At 30.0% G+C, this 17,741-nt stretch overlaps 1 protein-coding gene across 1 annotated transcript; it reads right to left on the bottom strand.

Annotated features, from left to right (window-relative positions):
- Positions 1-10,150: 10,150 nt before the first annotated feature.
- Positions 10,151-13,986, bottom strand: LOC114374587 (growth-regulating factor 4-like). Its single transcript, XM_028332246.1, has 3 exons — positions 13,682-13,986; positions 12,810-13,173; positions 10,151-10,869 (listed from the first exon to the last, which is right to left on the bottom strand). Exons 1-3 carry the CDS (start codon positions 13,848-13,850, stop codon positions 10,476-10,478), a joined length of 927 nt encoding a protein of 308 aa, XP_028188047.1. The 5' UTR covers positions 13,851-13,986; the 3' UTR covers positions 10,151-10,475.
- Between the last annotated feature and the right edge of the window lie 3,755 nt (positions 13,987-17,741).

The raw sequence follows: 17,741 nt of genomic DNA, 5'->3' as shown, positions 1-17,741 counted from the left end.
CCTTCTCTCCTCATTTTCATTTTTCTTTTCTGTGAGTGTGATCTGAAAAAAAAAAAAGTAAAATTTCAGAAATGGACTTTTATTTTTTTATTTTTTCATCAGAATCAAAATCCATCTATCTAACCCAGCTGGCTTAAACTCTCGGTCTCTCTCTCTCTCTCTTTCTTAATGTAGCTTCCTCAAAAAAATTCTCTAGCTCTCTAGATTTTCTAAATCAAATTCCATGATTCATTAATTAAGTCAAATTCAAAATCTTATTTAAAACTGAATTCTGGATTTTTTTTTTTTTACTTTTCTTTTATAACACCTTATTTATTTATGTTTTTGGTTTACTTTTTTAGTAGTATTATTATTTTTTTCTCCATTAGCTATTTATTATTTATTTACGTTTTATTATTGTAAACGAACCTGGGACCACTAAGACAAACAGGTGAAGGAGGATGAAGTGAGCAGCCCGCACGTGTGAGTTCGGTGAGGCGTGTGAGTTCAAGAAAAGCCTGGCGCGTGGGTCAGTAGGCAGGCGGTTGTGCCTCACGTTTTGCCCGTATATCTTCACGTTTTTATCGAACAAGAATTAGGAAGAAAAAAAATGAGAAAAATGACCCTTTATGATAATTTTATTATTTTTTATAAAATTATGTTAAAGACCCTATCAATACTAATTTAATGTAAAGGATTGACGCTTAAATTTGAAAAAGTATATTTTTAATTCCTAAACTATTTTTAGTCCCTGAACAATAAATTTGAGAGATTAAAATTATATTTTTTAAAATTCAAGAAACTAAATATAATCTCTCTTTTTTTTAAATTTAGAGAAACAAAACTGTATTCATCTCACATTTTAGAAACTAAAAATATGATTAAGTTTAATTTTAAATCAATGCACATAAACGTAACTATTCTTTAGCCATGGTTTATGCGTATTTTTAAAAACTCATTTATAAATAAATTATAATTAAATAATAAATTATTCCAAACTTTTTTTACCCACATGTCATGTAATTATCACTCACTTTAATTTCGTTTTTTTTAAAGGTTCACGACATATTAATGAAAGTTTGAGAGTTTGATTTTAGTACGTATAAAAAAAATTATTAAGGAAAAAATTTATATTTATGATTTATTATACATATACAATTTAGATAATTATTATAAGAGTTTAATTTTCATAAATATTGTATACTACCAATTACATAAAAATCATTTAATATGTATTTTTAAAATAATTATAAAAAAGTTAATATTTTTTTAATTATATGAAAAATCATGATTGAATGATTGTCTAAATAATTTTTGCACTATTAATATATTTTAATTAAAGTCTAAATTATTGAAATTCTATAAAAAAAATTATAATTATTAATATGATCACATCAATGGATATATAAAAATTGAGTGAATGGTTAAGAAATAAAAAAAAGTCACAATTTGATATTTTCTATTAATAAAAACTAATAAATTAATGGCATTAATGACTCATTTAGGGTGGAGATATAAGATTTGAGTAACAATTAATATTTTTCAATAAAAAATATATAATTACATCAATAAGTATTTGATTTTAGTGCAGTAAAAAACAGGTGATTTTAGTGAAGTAATAGGTGTTGAGTCTAGTCAAACAACAAATCAATAATAAGCAAAGGGCTCATTTAATTACACACATCACATTACCTCTATAAATGAAATTTTAAGTTTTCAGCATCTAATTATAATTGATTTCATTGTTTTACAGGAGGCCGAAACAACTACTATACCAAACAAAAACAATCCCACTAGCATTAGACAAAGACAAAAGCCTATGTCCAGCGATTGAGCATGCTTAGGCAAAACATTGCTCTCCCTCAAATTGGAGAAACCTTTTGAAAGAGGCAACCGAATACCATGAAGCAAAGTCCAGAGCTCAGCTTGAACAATAGTACATGCTTACAATCTGATTTTATTACGCACTACAATAGCATGTAAAAAGTTAAGGGCATGAATTCAATTTTTTATACAGTTTAATGTATATGGAATTCGGATGTCTAATAAGCGTTTGTCACAAGGTATATTAAACCCAGGGTTCGGTAAGGATCTTTTAACTATATATAGTTTTTTTTTTTACGGATTAATTATATATAGTTAGTATCTAGTAGTTGGTTTTCGTAATAATTAAGTCTATCATGGTAGGCTGCATTACTGATTTCCAATCCTAACTCTTTAAGTTTTGGTCGAATATGTCCGAGGTTTGAGATATTCGCCTATACTTTGTTTAGTTTTTAGCTCACCAAAAAACTTTGTTTAGTTTAAAAAAAGGACAAAATTTATAATAAAAAATTGAGTAAAATGAACAGGATGAGAAAATTAATAGATTTTTAAATTACTCGATATAAAAAATATATAAAAATAAAACTTTTCAAATATTTGATTGGATAGAAAGTAAGAAGAAAGACAATATTTTTTTAATAAATAAGTATTTTCTATTAATAATTAATATAATATATTTATATCTGGGTGTTTCTTGAGTAATCGAATACAAAGATATTAATGGAACAGTAAAAAAAAGTTATTTCTCTCGTACTTTTGTTCATATAAGGCTTAAACTTATTATGGATACTCTCTTAACCAAATAAAATAAAGGAAATTTTATTCTTCTTTCTAATTACTCATTCTCCACGGGTAATAAAATGATTTGATAGTAAAAAGATAAGCATAATGGTTAGAGTGGAAGGAGATTAAGGATTTAAATTCCCCACTAAAATACCATACTCACTATTTATCTATAGAAAAACCATTTTCCAGAATTTTTTCCCTCTCTTTTTTTTAATTGGATTTGATGGGTTTTCTCTCTCTTTTAATTAAGTCTTACAACACGTAACATAGTGGTAATATAATTTTTCATTTGTTTTTTTATTTACAGAATTGTTAGTAAAAAATGGCTAAAACAAAAAAGTGAAACTCCAAGCAGTTAAAACTTAAAAATTAATTTCTCAACTTGTTTTCCGTTGCGTCAATGGTGCAGATGAGGTCTTAATAAGTGATCTTATGTTTGTTAACCTATATATGGGGTTTATTAAGGTTCGGTGAAAAATGGTAGAGATAGGGTGAGAGAATTCAATGTTTTGAGTCAGGTCTTTGAAAAAATGGACTTAGATTATACCTATAAAAATAAAGTCATGATATGTGATTCATGTTGGCTAACATTGTAACACTATTATTTTAGGTTGATAAATGTTATTTCTACCCATATGGTTAAGAATAGTTAATAAATAGTCGGATTTTTTAAATAAGTATGTTGAGAAAAAAATAATTTTAAGACTCTGCCAATAAAAATACTTTGTTAGAAAAAATAAAACTCACTTCAATGATTTACACTCTTTGAGAGATTGATTAGTCTTGTGATAATTGTGGAAAAGTATTGCTTTCAATAAAAGAATATATATATATATATATATATATATATATATATATATATATATTAATATTATTTGTATAATAATTTTTATAATAAATAATACAATTAAGGGAGATAAATATAAAATGTTAGGGAGATGTTATGAAGAGAGATCAAACACATCAAATGGTGTATGAATAAATAATACAACTTTTTATATATTTTTAAATCAAATTAATGTAAAATATAAAATAAATAAATTTGAAGATAATAATATAAGTATAAAAATATTATTTTAAAGACAAAAAATTTATTAGAATTTAAAATTAAATGGTTAAGATTAAGTAAAATCAAGGGCTTTGATTACTGACTTGTTCCCTTTTGTATAGTTGATTTTATTTCCCGTTTTGTCCCTTGTTATTTGAAGTCTGCCCACAATAGACGTCGTGGTGTGGAAGATGAAAATCGATGGCGGAGGCCAAGTTCATTGCCACGTCCAAGATTAAAATAACAAAATCAGCTTTTTCCCTTTTTGCTTCCATTAGAGATCCTATAGAGATCGAAAACACTTATTTTGTAACAACTGGAACATTCTAACTGGGAGAATATGATTCCTTTTTCTTTATCTATGTTTTATTTGTTGTTTTAGATATTAACCACATGCCTAGCTAGCTTAATGACCCCAGCAAGGTATTATTATTTATATGCACTGCTCAATCAATTGATTAAATATTTCATTTATATTTTCACTTTTTCTTTTTTATTTCATTTTTCAACTTATTTACTTATTGTATTTTTCACTATCTCTCTATTTTTCTTACAGCTGTCTACCACAAAATGAGAGCATAGACTCAACGTTTTCCTTTATTTTTACATTATTCAACAGCCCTATATGTGCTGTGCGCGCCTTTATTGACATTTGCAATGAGCATATTTGTGTATATATATATACAGACCTTGCAGTGCTTTTTTATTATTATTATTATTTCCTGATTGTAGATATCGGATTTTAAAAATGTTTATTCGGCTGATAATTTATATAACTAGCTAGCCTCCATGCCATCGTTTGATATTTTAATTAGACCATAATGCAAATTGCAAGGAGTGCATGCATGTGTGATGTGTGTAACTTGCTAACAAGGGTTTTAAAGATATTGGTTAAAAATAATCATACGCGCCATATTAAATATTTCTAATTACTTAAAAGGCACGTGTTAAATAGTTCTAATTTATGCTTTTTATATAATAATTAATTTATTTTAAAAAAATATATATTTTCATTTTTATTTTTAATATCTGATATCCGCTTAAAAGGGAGAAAAAGAACTAGACACAGGACAAAAAAGAGAAAGGCACTGCAGTATCAGTATTTATTCTTCCATGTGTTTTGATTTGGAGTAAGATTTGAGGATTTTAGCAGGAAAAATCCTACAGTATATAGTAGGCATTATTTTGGCGTGCTACAAATGTCCGGCCGTTAATGTTGAAACTCTCTCTCTCTTTTTATTTAATATCACCTTAATTAAGATTTTTTTTTTTAGAATAATGTTGAAGCTCTCTTATAAATTAGAAATTACTATAATAAATGTCCAAGAATGCTTAACCTGGGGAATGCTTTGATATTAGGATTGAATTCCCAACCCTCCCCTTCCGCAACACTGATATTATGTTTTACATATTTTTTTTAACCATATTTTGGAGGAAATTGCTCGCTCAGTAATACATATATTTTTAATGTCCAAGCTATGATAATAAAACACATCAATTGAAAATATTAGCAATCAAAGTTGCAGGAATACCTTCATAGTTAAAATTCGAACTTATGAATTTATGCACTGATTTCACAATTAGCATTTCGACCATTGCAAGGAAAAGTACTATGTATAGATAACAAATTCGATAAAAACACAACATGAAACCACAATAAGTCAACGGCAGAAAAAATAAAAAAATCTCAACAATTCTTAGAAGTAAGAACACACTAAAATTTCTTGATATTGTTGAGTCCAAATAGCACAATAGACAGGGCAACCGCAAAAGATAATGAGTGATTGTCGAATCATCAAATTGCGTACCAAGAAATTTAATGAGTGATTACGCACAAATTTAAGAAAAGAATGAATTATGGAGTCCCAAATAACAATTTGTAACGTTGGATGTAAATCCCAAATTTCATTTAAAAAGAGAATGATATAACAAATGTTCTTAAGATATTGGGTAAAAAGAAGTGCTCACAGAAGAAAAGCAGCAAAACACAATGCTTTACACATTAATTATTGTCCTTTTTTGAAAATTTAATCAAAGAAATCTAGAACTCGGGAAAAGCGAGCTTGGAATGGGAGGAAGGTGTTCGTTAGGCTAAGAGAAGCATGAGAAACGTGCATGCTTAATTTTCCCAACTACGTCTACGACAATATAACTTTGTATTAATGAGATTAATTAGCCCTTAGGGCAAGTTAATTGATTAGATAGTATATTAATAGGGCCCATTATATCCTTTGCCACCATTAATGTTCCAGATGAATTTTTTAAGCTATGTAAAAAAAGTTACATACATGACGAGAATGAGCAGCAGTTTCCCTTCGCCGCTGCAACTGTTTTTACTTTTTACAGTGACCATATAGTATTATAGTATCTGTTGAAAACACACATTCCCACATGCGCTGCAATTAATGTATAACTCATCCTAGGTCAGTACATGTGCTGCTTACATAGCAAGACTATTCTAAGTAGAAGTGAAGTTGCATTGTGTTTGGTTATAAAGAAAGAAAAATAATAAAAGTGTAATAGAGTAGAAAGAAAGTGTAAAATAAGATTTTGTTGGGTTGAAGTGAAACAGAGTAAAAAAGATCAGAAATATTTAAATTAAAATAATTGATAGGTAAGAAAAGAAAAGAAAATGTGCATTAACAAAATTCTCATTTGTTCCTTGTTAAATATATGCTTGTTGGTATAATTTTCCACAAAACAATGATGTTTTTATTTTTAAAAATGGCATATAATCAATTCTAAGGCATAATTGATTATATGCCAATTAAATTAAATGATTAATTCCATGTCACTTTAAGAACAAGAGGACTTTTAAGACTTAGTCATGCGTTGCACAACTAAGAGGATGATGATCAGGGGGCTCTTTTGGAAACAATTTTTCAGTGGACATTTCACTTCTTTTCATCTCTTATTTGCATTGAAAAGCTTTTTGGTGGGACCATACTAAATTTGAAACTCCTATACCAAACTAGTGTTAAACAATTCTGTTGCATATGATTGGTGTAATATTTTTTTTATGTATTTTGTTTCAAGATAAATCTTTATTTCCCTTGTAAAGCCAACATTGTTTCTTTAAATTAATGTGGGCTTGAGATAAGCATTCTAGGGGTAATCCCGGAAAAAAGAAAACAAATTCATGAATAAAATAGTACATCTTTTTACTTTTTTGACCAATGTTGAATTGTTAGCATTTTTCTTCTTCTTATTCTAAACTTGCCACCGGTCATGCATAGAAGAATGACGAAAATATACAGGTGACAAAGCATTAGTTGTTGATGCATTTTCAGAGTATTAAGGGAAGTATATAATCTAATGTAAGCTTCTTATAATACATGTAAGTTATTCATCGTTAATTAAGGGAAGTATGAAATCAATGCAGTTTTTAGAGTTGAACTCCAGAGAGCAGAACAGCAGTGACTAGTGTGTGGCAGCAAGCAACACAAAACAGTGATAGCCAGCCAGCTGACAGCAAAGGAAACGAGACAAAAAAGTAATTAAATGTGTGATTTCTCATTACTCAATTAAAAATGGGTGTTCATCAGTTCGTGTACGTGGGAGACTTAGGGGACGCCTAATGAAATCAAAGGAGGAAGCTGCCTTTGTTTTATTGCTTAACGAAATGATTATGTAATGAATATTGTTATTTTCATTCTTTTCTTTTCTTAAAAACATTTCTTTATAATGCATTTTTTCTCTGTCTCTTTCCATCATATTACTTATCTTACTACATACTTTTCTTCTTATCTCGATCTCTTCATATTGTAGGAATTGTGAAAAATATGAATCTGAATTATATATATTACTTTTATGTAATTTCTGGTCCCAGACAAACAAAACCAAACATCTCTAAATTCATCAGCATGTTAGTGGCAATGGAATTCAGCATGTTTAGGACTCATTTCACTTCATCCTTTTAACTAAAACCAAATAACATTTCCTTAAGGCAGATCTTTAGACAAACAGAAACACTTAAGGAACAAAAAAGGGTTAACAAAAATGACAAAAACTTAGGTGTAAAGAGTAAACACTGCATAGAAATTAAACTCATTCTTTAAATGGTTTAATAATTTCAAATGAAATATAATTCCAAAAGTGTTTAAGATACTGCACCTTAGTTTGTCTTAAAAAATAGTCCAGAGAGTCTAATGCAAATGAGTCACCATACATTATTCAAAATTTCTTTCGCTTTCTTTTTTTGGGTGCAAGACAACTCAAAATTTCAAATTGAAAGAACACATTCAAGGAAAAAAGATTCATTTCATATTCCATCTTGCTATTTCTCAGCAATCTAGTAACCAATAATAATATTAGCTGGTATGGGGAAGTAAAATGTAGAAATGTAATCTAAATGATCATATTTTAGACTGGAGCCTGCTTACAGTATAGGTAGGACTCATTTTGGTTCTTTAAAGCTGACTGTGGACTATTTTAGCTAGCTTCCAAATTGCTTGTGGTGCTGAATTCAGAAGAATTAAAATAGACAACAAGTTCACTACAGTATTATTCAAAAATCCATGTTGAGCTTTTGGCACTGCACTGTTGTGAAATTCATTTTGTTCACAACAATTCAGATTGTTAATGTTTTTTTTTTCGACAAAATTTTCTTGAGGTTTTGGCACTGCACTGTTGTCAAATCATGAAACAACAAAAGGCATGAGGTAGTTGACAAAAAAAAGGCATGAGACACATGTTTGTATAAACACATAGATTCTTTTCCCTCTTTCCTCCGTTTGGTCTTTTTTTGTGGGTGAATCCTCCGTTTGATCCTACTAATTGTATAAGTCACAAAGGATTAATTTTTTATGTTTTTTTATAATGACAATGATGAGATTTGAACCTAAAATCTCATATAGTACTATATAAATTCCTCACCATTAGGTTGAATTTAGTAAATTGATATTTTACTTTAAAACCCACTTTGAATCCCTATGTTGTTAAAATAATTAATTTCTAACCGTCAACTTCAAATATTTTATATCTATCTGTATGTTATGTATAAACCAACCATAAGCCACAATAAGCCAACCAAAACATGGATTGAACTAAAGTACTAAACCCACTAAGGTCAGCCTAGTGGAATAGTTTGTATTTGTTTTGTACTTGTAGAAAGTCTTATGTTCAATCTTTGTTATCTCTTTTATACAGTAAAAAAAATGGATTGAACTAGAAGAAATAATTTAGGGGGTGTTTGGTTTAACTATTTTCTGTTTTCATTTTCACTGAAAATAGAAAATGATGATGAAAATATATTTGGTTGGATTTTTTAAAACATTTTTCAGTGAAAATGAAAATAGGAAACAACCAGAAAATGAAAACAATAAAATCTCGTTTAGTTTTTCAGTTGAAAACATGAACCTCATTTTGGATCAAATGAAAATACGATGACAAGGAATGTGATTTTAAGCAAACCTAAAAATATAAAAAAGATAAGAAGTCAATATATCATAAATTTTCAGTGTTTTTATGTCTGAAAACAGAAAACAAGAAGTCAAATCAAACATATTTTCAAAATTCTAATATTTTAAAAATGAAAACAGTTTTCAGAAAATGAAAACAGAAAATGAAAATACAAACCAAACACCCCTTAAAAATCCATTCAATTTTACTCCACAATCATTTTCACACACTCTAATACATAATTTGTATGTAAGACTATTTTGAACAAGTATTTCAATCACATTTAAGAATTTAAAATTAATTTGATCAGAAACAATTTTACCAAAACTTGAAATTAATCGGGCACTTAAGAGGGTGTTTGGTTTGGTTATTTACTGTTTTCATTTTCACTGAAAACAGAAAACGGTGATGAAAATGTGTTTGGTTGGATTTCTGAAAACATTTTCAGTGAAAATGAAAACAGGAAAACAACCAGAAAATGAAAACAATAAATTTTCGTTTTCAGTGTTTTCAGTTGAGAACAGAAACCTCATTTCGGATAAAATAAAATTGTGGTGATAATAAATGTAATTTTAAACAAATCTAAAAATACAAAAAGAGAAGAAGTCAATATATCATAAATTTTCAGTATTTTTATTTCATGAAAATAGAAAATAAGAAGTCAAACCAAACATATTTTCAGAATTCTAATCTTTTGAAAATGAAAACAGTTTTCAGAAAATAAAAACAAGAAATAAAAACAGAAAATGAAAATGCAAACCAAACACACCCTAAGAAACTCAATCCTCATTTTCTATAGCAACGGAGTAGAAGATATAACTAAAATTCGCCTTTTTAATGCAAGCTGGGCTACGCCTATGCCAATAGGCCTTGAAAGTCATGTAACCCTATTCACTTTTTTTGGCCCAAAAACTCAATTCACCTATATAGTACAATATTATATAAAATGTATTCATGGCACATATTTAGCTTCCATAACACTTTGTTATGTTCAATTGAATCGATAAATATCATGATAAATTTTTCTTATTTTTGCCGCCAGCTAATAGTCTAGTGCCAAATTTCAAGGTTTTTCTCAAAATCAAACTCCCAAAAAGAATTTCAAGGGATGCGTTAATTCATGAACAAAACCAGAAACTTCATTCAACATCCATTAAATCAGGACAAAACACTGTTGTTTGTTCATTAGATGGAAAACAAGAAAGTTGATGGATTCTATTAAAATCCACTCACACCAGAGGAAGTTCCACAGTGGTAGACAACTTGCTCAACAGAAAGTGCACAAAACCCGGGAGCTAGAGTCTAAACTAGAGAAAATACAACAAAGCAGGGTCTCTTTGGTCCTTTCAGAACCCAACGGGGTGGTTCTTAGTTGTCTACAACAATATAATTACAGGATTCAGGTGGTTGGTAAATGCTTCATTCAACATGGCCCAATTTAAATCTCACCATGTGGGGAATGAGAGCTAGTTGCAGAGAAATTTGACGATGACATAGGAATGGATATTGAGAGTTGAGTGTGATTGGATCTCTCATCTTCCAGACCAGACCATGAGTCCCTGCTTTTAGGCCATTCATCAAAGAACGGTCGAAGGGACTGACCCTCTTGCTTCACAGTTTCTGCCGAGGCATATTCACTAGATAAGAAAGAAGGCTGCAGATAATCACCCTGCAACATGGAATTATTATTTGATCTCAATGTAGAGAATGAGGCAACTCCACCGGTTGGCATCAAAGTGTTGTCCATCTGTGGCTCCATGTGTAGAACCCTGTTGCTTCCTAAAGTTTTGGACAAGAAACTATGTTCCTCAGATTTAGATCCTTGAAAATACCTGCTTGTTTCAAATAAAGATTACCCACAATTCAGTAGGAGAAAAATAAGGATCTTGCTAAAATATTCGGCAATCATGTTTATTTAAACAACAAAACTTATCATGTTGGTGGAACAAGATTCCTAAATGATTAAATTGAATGGTGGAAGCAAATACTCACATTGATGATAATGGGGCAGCAACACAAGAATAACAGATCCAAAGACAGAAAAGAGCAATGGACTAGTGCAGAGCCACCAATAAAGTTAGTATTATTCAGTAAAATTGAAGCATTTCAGACTTCATTTTTTTTAACTGAACAGATTTGTAGCAGTCAAATATGTAATGAAGAAAAAATGAGCATATATTCAAATTTCTAACATATATGGTGGAAGCAGTGGTGCTGAAACTTCTCAGAGTGCAAGGACATCTTAAATTCAAAGTCTCTCTATAACAAACTCCACTAGAGTTAAAAGCTTAAGCATCAATTCCAACTTTCCTTTTTTTAGCCTGAGAACCCTCAAGCATTTGCATCATCAAGATGGTATTAATTCTGACGCCATACTTCTATAAGATCAATTCCATTAAAGTTCAATTCAGAGGACTAGATGTGATCTGCATAGGGTGTTATACACTGTCCCTTATATTAAGATTAGGATCCTCTAAAGTAAAGAGTTTCCATTATTATTAATCAACAAATCAACTGTTTGAAATTTTATAAAGTAAAAGCAATATGATAGCTTAGTATGAATTTGGAAAAATCAAATACCTAGATCTTCTTATCAAAGGTGGTGCATCCTATACTTTGGAGGGGCCAATTCTTTATCTTTATCTTTTATAATGCATACATACATATATATATATATATATATATATATATATATATATATATATATATATATATATATATATATGCATCATTATTTGTTTTTGAAATTATATAGACAGCAATCACATGAAGCACAACCAAAAGTGATTGCAAATGAATAAAGGAAAACGTAACATTTCCTTTCTAACAAAAAGAAAACTGTAGGACATTAAATCAGTGCACCTACCTTTCCCATTATCCCCACATGACAGATATTGCAGAAAGACATATTAGGCAATTAGCATCCTAGGATGTTTCACAGTGCACTTCATAATTCAAGAATAAATTAATGGAAGTGAAAAAAAGGCAATTAAATGACCATCTTTCTCCCTCATAATTTAGTCAAGAAACCGAATGAGGAGTTTGTAGTTTGTTGGCAATTTCAATTCATGAGGCTTTCCATATTCTGCCTACTTCATATGTTGGAGAATCACCGAGACAAGTAAATAGAACAAAATATAAATTGTACCAAAAAACCAAAAATAGTTTAGGATTAAGGGAAAGAACTATAACTCGTGTCTTCAACATCACAAAACAATTTTGGACAGAAGATGAAGCGAATTCAGGTAGTTAACAGTTTTGTCTGTTTTTTGACAAAGTTTGAAAGAAAATTTAACGGATACTTCTGCAGTAATGTCATTCTAACAACAAAATCAAGTGAGTTGAGATCTATGCAACAATATAACCAAAGTCAAACACAACCCCACCATTCTCATAAATCGCTACAGAATTCAAAAGCTGCACAAAGACATCAGGGCCCAGAACAGTGATTAGAATGAAGTAAACAGGAAAAAGCTGCCATTCTGACATCCAATGGTTACCTGGAATTATCAAGTGTAGCAGGTAAACATATTTCTTACTGGAAACAAAGTGACAATAATATGGGCCCAAATTACAAAAACTAAGCATATCATGATCTATATAACAAAAATTCATCTACATGGAATAGAAATCAAAGAACTGCATCAAATTCAGATAACAATATTGAAATTTGAAACTCAATAACAAGCAGACGCATAGGCTCTAGGCAGTTTCTTAAAATATGGCAAGCAAGATGATTCTAGTAAATAACGTGAAATAAAAATGTCCATACCTGTATTCTTTACTTGGGATCCCATAGGGAATGGAATCCATGTGATAGTGGGTTTGGTCTGTTCCAGAAGCAGTCCCTTGGGGATTACCATATGCATTTGTGGTGGAAAGGTTCTGGAAATTTCCAGTTGCACTGGTGCTGCTGCCAGCAGTTACAGTCAATGATGACACATTGGATGATGACTGTGTCATAGTTTGTGATTCCACAGGCTTTCTTGAACGGTTGCGGCCACGGTGCATGTGTCGCTCACAGTACTTGGAGTCTGGGTAGGCTTCCTTGGAGCACCTCCACTTTTTCCCATCAGTCCTCCTGCATCGTCCTGGCTCCGGGTCCACCTTCTTCCCATAGAAGGAACAATAACTCACTGCAAATTTACATGCACAGTTAGTTTCCCACCTCTACTTTATCACTAATATCTAGACAAGCCCTAGGTCACAAACAAGACATTATCAAAATGTGCAGTACATACATAAGCATAGCATAGGTGAAAAACTACAGAACTGCATAGTTCATTGAGTATTAAAGAAAGAAAGCTGAAGAGAAGGGGGACCAAATAACCAATCAACAATCACAAATCTGTGTTCCTCTCAACAATTTCCTATATAAAATTCTCAGTAAAGATGCGGAATATAATTGCAAACTGCAAAGGCACGTTTACCAAATATGGAATGGTGAGTTGTCAGGTACCCCTAGCCTACCCCAAATTCAGTGCAGGTGTTTTAGGTACAAAGGGGGTCAATATGCAAATGCAAATGCAATGTTTGGGGAGTACATAAAATGACATCACAATCCTAGTCTTTACCTATAGTCTACATCTACAACAAAGGCAAAAGAATGTGCAGTGGTTGATTTTGAAAATTAGAGAAACTCACTGGTGGTAGAGGGATGGTGCAAGAAGGTTTGGGAAATGGAGTGGAAGCTGTTCTGAATGGGAATGACTAGATCAGGAGGCACAGGAAGACCAGCCACCATGTATTTGTAAATTAAAGCTTGATGTTCCAGTTCCTGCCACTGAGATATTGTGAAAGGCCACTTACTCATCTCTCCTCCCCCACTCTTCTCTTCTCAAACCAATTCTAAACCATCTTCTCCTTTTTATTATTCTTTTCTTTAGTTTAGTTTAGTTGAGTGAGTAGGTTTGGTTTCTTCTCCCTTTATTACAACCCTCATCTACTCCTCTCTCTAATTATTATCATCACTCTTCACCCCTTCCATCCACTATTTGTTCAAGAGAAAGGCATCAGGAAAAAAATTGGGGAAATTAAATTATGTTTGAAAATTAGTTTAAGGATAATTTCGGAAAGAAATTTCATTTAGTTTTTTAATATTTTTATTTATTGAAAAACTTATTTGATTGTTTCATAAATAAGTTTTTAGTAATTAATTTTATCAAATATTTATAATTGAATAAGTTAATTTTTTTAATTTGCAACTACGAATTTTCATTTTTCTAATTTCTAATTAATTTTTCTACTAGTTTTATTAAGAAAAAAAAATCTAAACCGAAGATATGAAAAATGAAGACTGTGCATGATTCAATTAATTAGGCTAGCAATTAACTATGAATACATTTAAAATACGAAATCACTTTTTAAATTGATATTGCTGAAACCGTTGAAGATCCAAGTGTCATGATGAAGTTGATGATTACCATCATTCGCCAAACCACTCCCGTCCATTCTCAACATAATTATGCTTACTTAAATATATTTTTTGTTTTTGTAATTTAAATTTTTTTATTCTTGTAAATTTTATTTTATTTTTAATTCTTATAAATTATGTTTGTTTTAAGTATTATCTAAATTGTCTTAAGGAGTAAAAAAAAATAATAATTTTACAAAAACAAAAATTAAAAAATACTAAATTGTAGAAACTAAATTTATATTAAGAAGAAAAAAATATAAAAATGTTATGAAAGTAGTCGTTACAGTTAGTTGTATTCACGGTGAAAAGTGAAAGCATCACTTTGAGAAACAACTGATAATAATAGTACAGTGAAAACACAATTTTGGGGAACAAGGAAAGTTGAATGAAGTGGTATATATTCTGTGACACCAAAATATTTTCAACCTGATATATCATATGCACCTAATAATTTTTTATTTTCAAACAGACAGTCTACCATGATTGTATATTCATTTTTCTTTCCTTGAAATCTCTCGGCTCCTTCCATGAGGCCATTTTTTCTCTCAGTGAGTACGTTTTATTTTTATGCCCTCAAAATTAAATATTATGTTTAGATAAATGTTTGACATAATTAATTTTAAAGTGATGTAACTTATATTTAAATTTCATAGGTTTTTCTTTTACTTAAAATATTTTTGAAGTGACATAACTTATGTTTAAATAACACATTGACATTTTTATTTGAATTCAAAGGACCATACAACACCGTATGTTCTTTTCTTTATGTTCAAATCCGCGTGAGAACACCAAAAACAGCTATAATAGTATAGTATCTAAGTTTTGTCGTTTGAAATATCTATGGTGAAACCAAACATTCAGACAATGGATGGAGTTAGGTGAAGAGGAAAAGTATGTAATGTATCCCCTCACCCTGCTGACACCCCTTTAGAGGACAGCAACCACACGTGATGAGGCTGAAGAGGGCCGGGCCCACGGCCCATGGCCCATGGGCCCAAAGCACCAAGTGAAAATGAAATTTGACCTGGGCCCACACCCTGCCCTCTTACTTGGACCAAAGTCAGTGTGGTCCAAATCTAAATGCACCAGATTCTTGTTTGTATCAATACCCCTCTAACATCTCTTATTATTATATGAATGAACTCACAAGTCACAACTCATGGTCATCGATGTTACTCATGTTTTCTTTAAGGAGGCCGAAGACAAGACACACAATATACCAACTTATAGCTCTTTTTGTGGTCTCTTTCAATTTACATGACACTAGACAGAACAACAGCTTTGGCAAGTACGAATATATTTTATTTTTCTTTGCAAAATTTAGTCCAAACTTTCCTTTTTCTTTTCACAGTTCTCTTGACGCTTGCTTCTGTCAAGTGCTGTGATATTTTTTTGACAAGGGTTAGAGAAACCGCACAATATTAAAAAAATGCTAGTAATTTATAATTTGACGAGTAGGTTTGTGTTTTGACACTAAGATACGATTCATTGGTATGTCTTATAAAAGTTATCAGTTCTTAAAATGATTTAAGAATAACTTATAGGTTGGAATAATATCAAAAAATAATTATATATTCTCGTATTGTTTTTATTTTTTTTTAAAGTATTGAATAAAGTAAAGTATTATTCCTTGCAAGCCACACCTCTATAATATTAAAAGTATAATTAAAATATAGGTTAAATTAGTTTTTTATTACTCTAATTTATTATTTAGGTTCAATTTGATCCTCTAATTTTAAAAATTGATTTTTTTTGAAAAATGTGTATTTTTTGATGATTTAAAATCATTTAGTAATAGTTTTAAACTGTCATAAAATATGATTTCTTATAATTTAATGTGAAGGATCCAATCGAATCAATTTAAGAAATTAGATAATCAAATTAAACCTAAAAAAATTAGAGGATCAGATTAAATCTAAAAAAAAAATTAGTGAACTAAAAAAACTAGTTTGACCTAAAATATATAAACAAAATGATAGCTATGTATAATACCATGTCGGCTTTGTGACACTCTTAGGTCTGTTGCTTTCTGCACTTCTTTTTGTCTTTGGGAATGTAAAATTACATTCCAAAATACACTCTCTTATTTGGCTTCCGAAATGATCAATATGAAAGGTGAAAAAACATTCAAAAAAAGTACTGGAAACAACTTGGAAGGTACAGGAAGCAACTGCCCACTTGTAAATTTTAATGGTCTATGTTGGAGTTTATCACTGCTGAGATGTCTTGGACTTCCTTTGTCCAAACTGTTCTTTTGAAAGGGTAGTATTTTTTTCATATTTCTTGGGCTCGGGCCCTATTTTTCTGAACAGAAGAATGAGAACTCTACGTCAGGTATTCGGAAAGCTTATGACTCGCCAACAGGCCCAACGCCACGGGAATTTGGAAGTTGGGAGTTTTTGAGTAGGGAGCATTAAAGAGTAATTAAACTAAACTCCCATGTTTTTTTGTTTTTTATTTTTAATTTAATTCAAAACTAGTATTTTAATCTTTGAATTACATAGAATAAATGTATATTTTATATAACTAAAATTTATAATAAATATTTTTAAACTTATGAATTGCTAAAAGGAAAAAAGAAGAAAAAAATACAGTGGGCTCAAACAACATATGGTTCTTACATAAGGAAGGATAGATAAAAGAAAAGGAAGATTTAAATTTACAATAATCAGAGATAGAAAAATTGTACAGGTATTATAAGTGAAAACTAGTAGTATATTTGCAGGAGAAAATATTTATAATTATAATTTTTAGCATACAAATTTAATGTGAATTTAAGTAAGTAATAATATATATATATATTGTTTTTTATTATATTATAAGTACAAAGTCTTGACTAGTTTTGCTAATAATAATTAATTTTTATAGCAAATTTTGTATAATCATTTTTAATAAAATATCTTTTTTCAACCATATTTTTTCTATCAAATATTTTTATTATTATTATATTATTGATATAAAGTATGTGTTAGTTTTACGAAAGACTAATGTCTGCTGAGAAATCTGACTTGATCTTTAATGGGGTTTTCTTTTCCAACAACATTTTATCCATTTATAAAGTTTCAACTTGAAATTTTACTTAAAGAGACTAGACTTAGTACTACTTAGATGATTAAATTATTGATCAATTAAGTCTCAAATTGGGTGGGGGCAAGAGTAAAACGATGGGTTGGGCTAGCTGATTTGCGAATGAGATTGGGTCATTGAATTGGATTCACCAAAACGTGTAATCCAGCCAGCTATTACATTCGCGTGAAAAAGCATCCATTGCATATCAATCAATAGCTC

The sequence above is a fragment of the Glycine soja genome, chromosome 11 (genome assembly GCF_004193775.1).
Source record: "Glycine soja cultivar W05 chromosome 11, ASM419377v2, whole genome shotgun sequence".
NCBI lineage: Eukaryota > Viridiplantae > Streptophyta > Magnoliopsida > Fabales > Fabaceae > Glycine > Glycine soja.
This window is presented reverse-complemented; position numbering and strand designations above follow the sequence as displayed.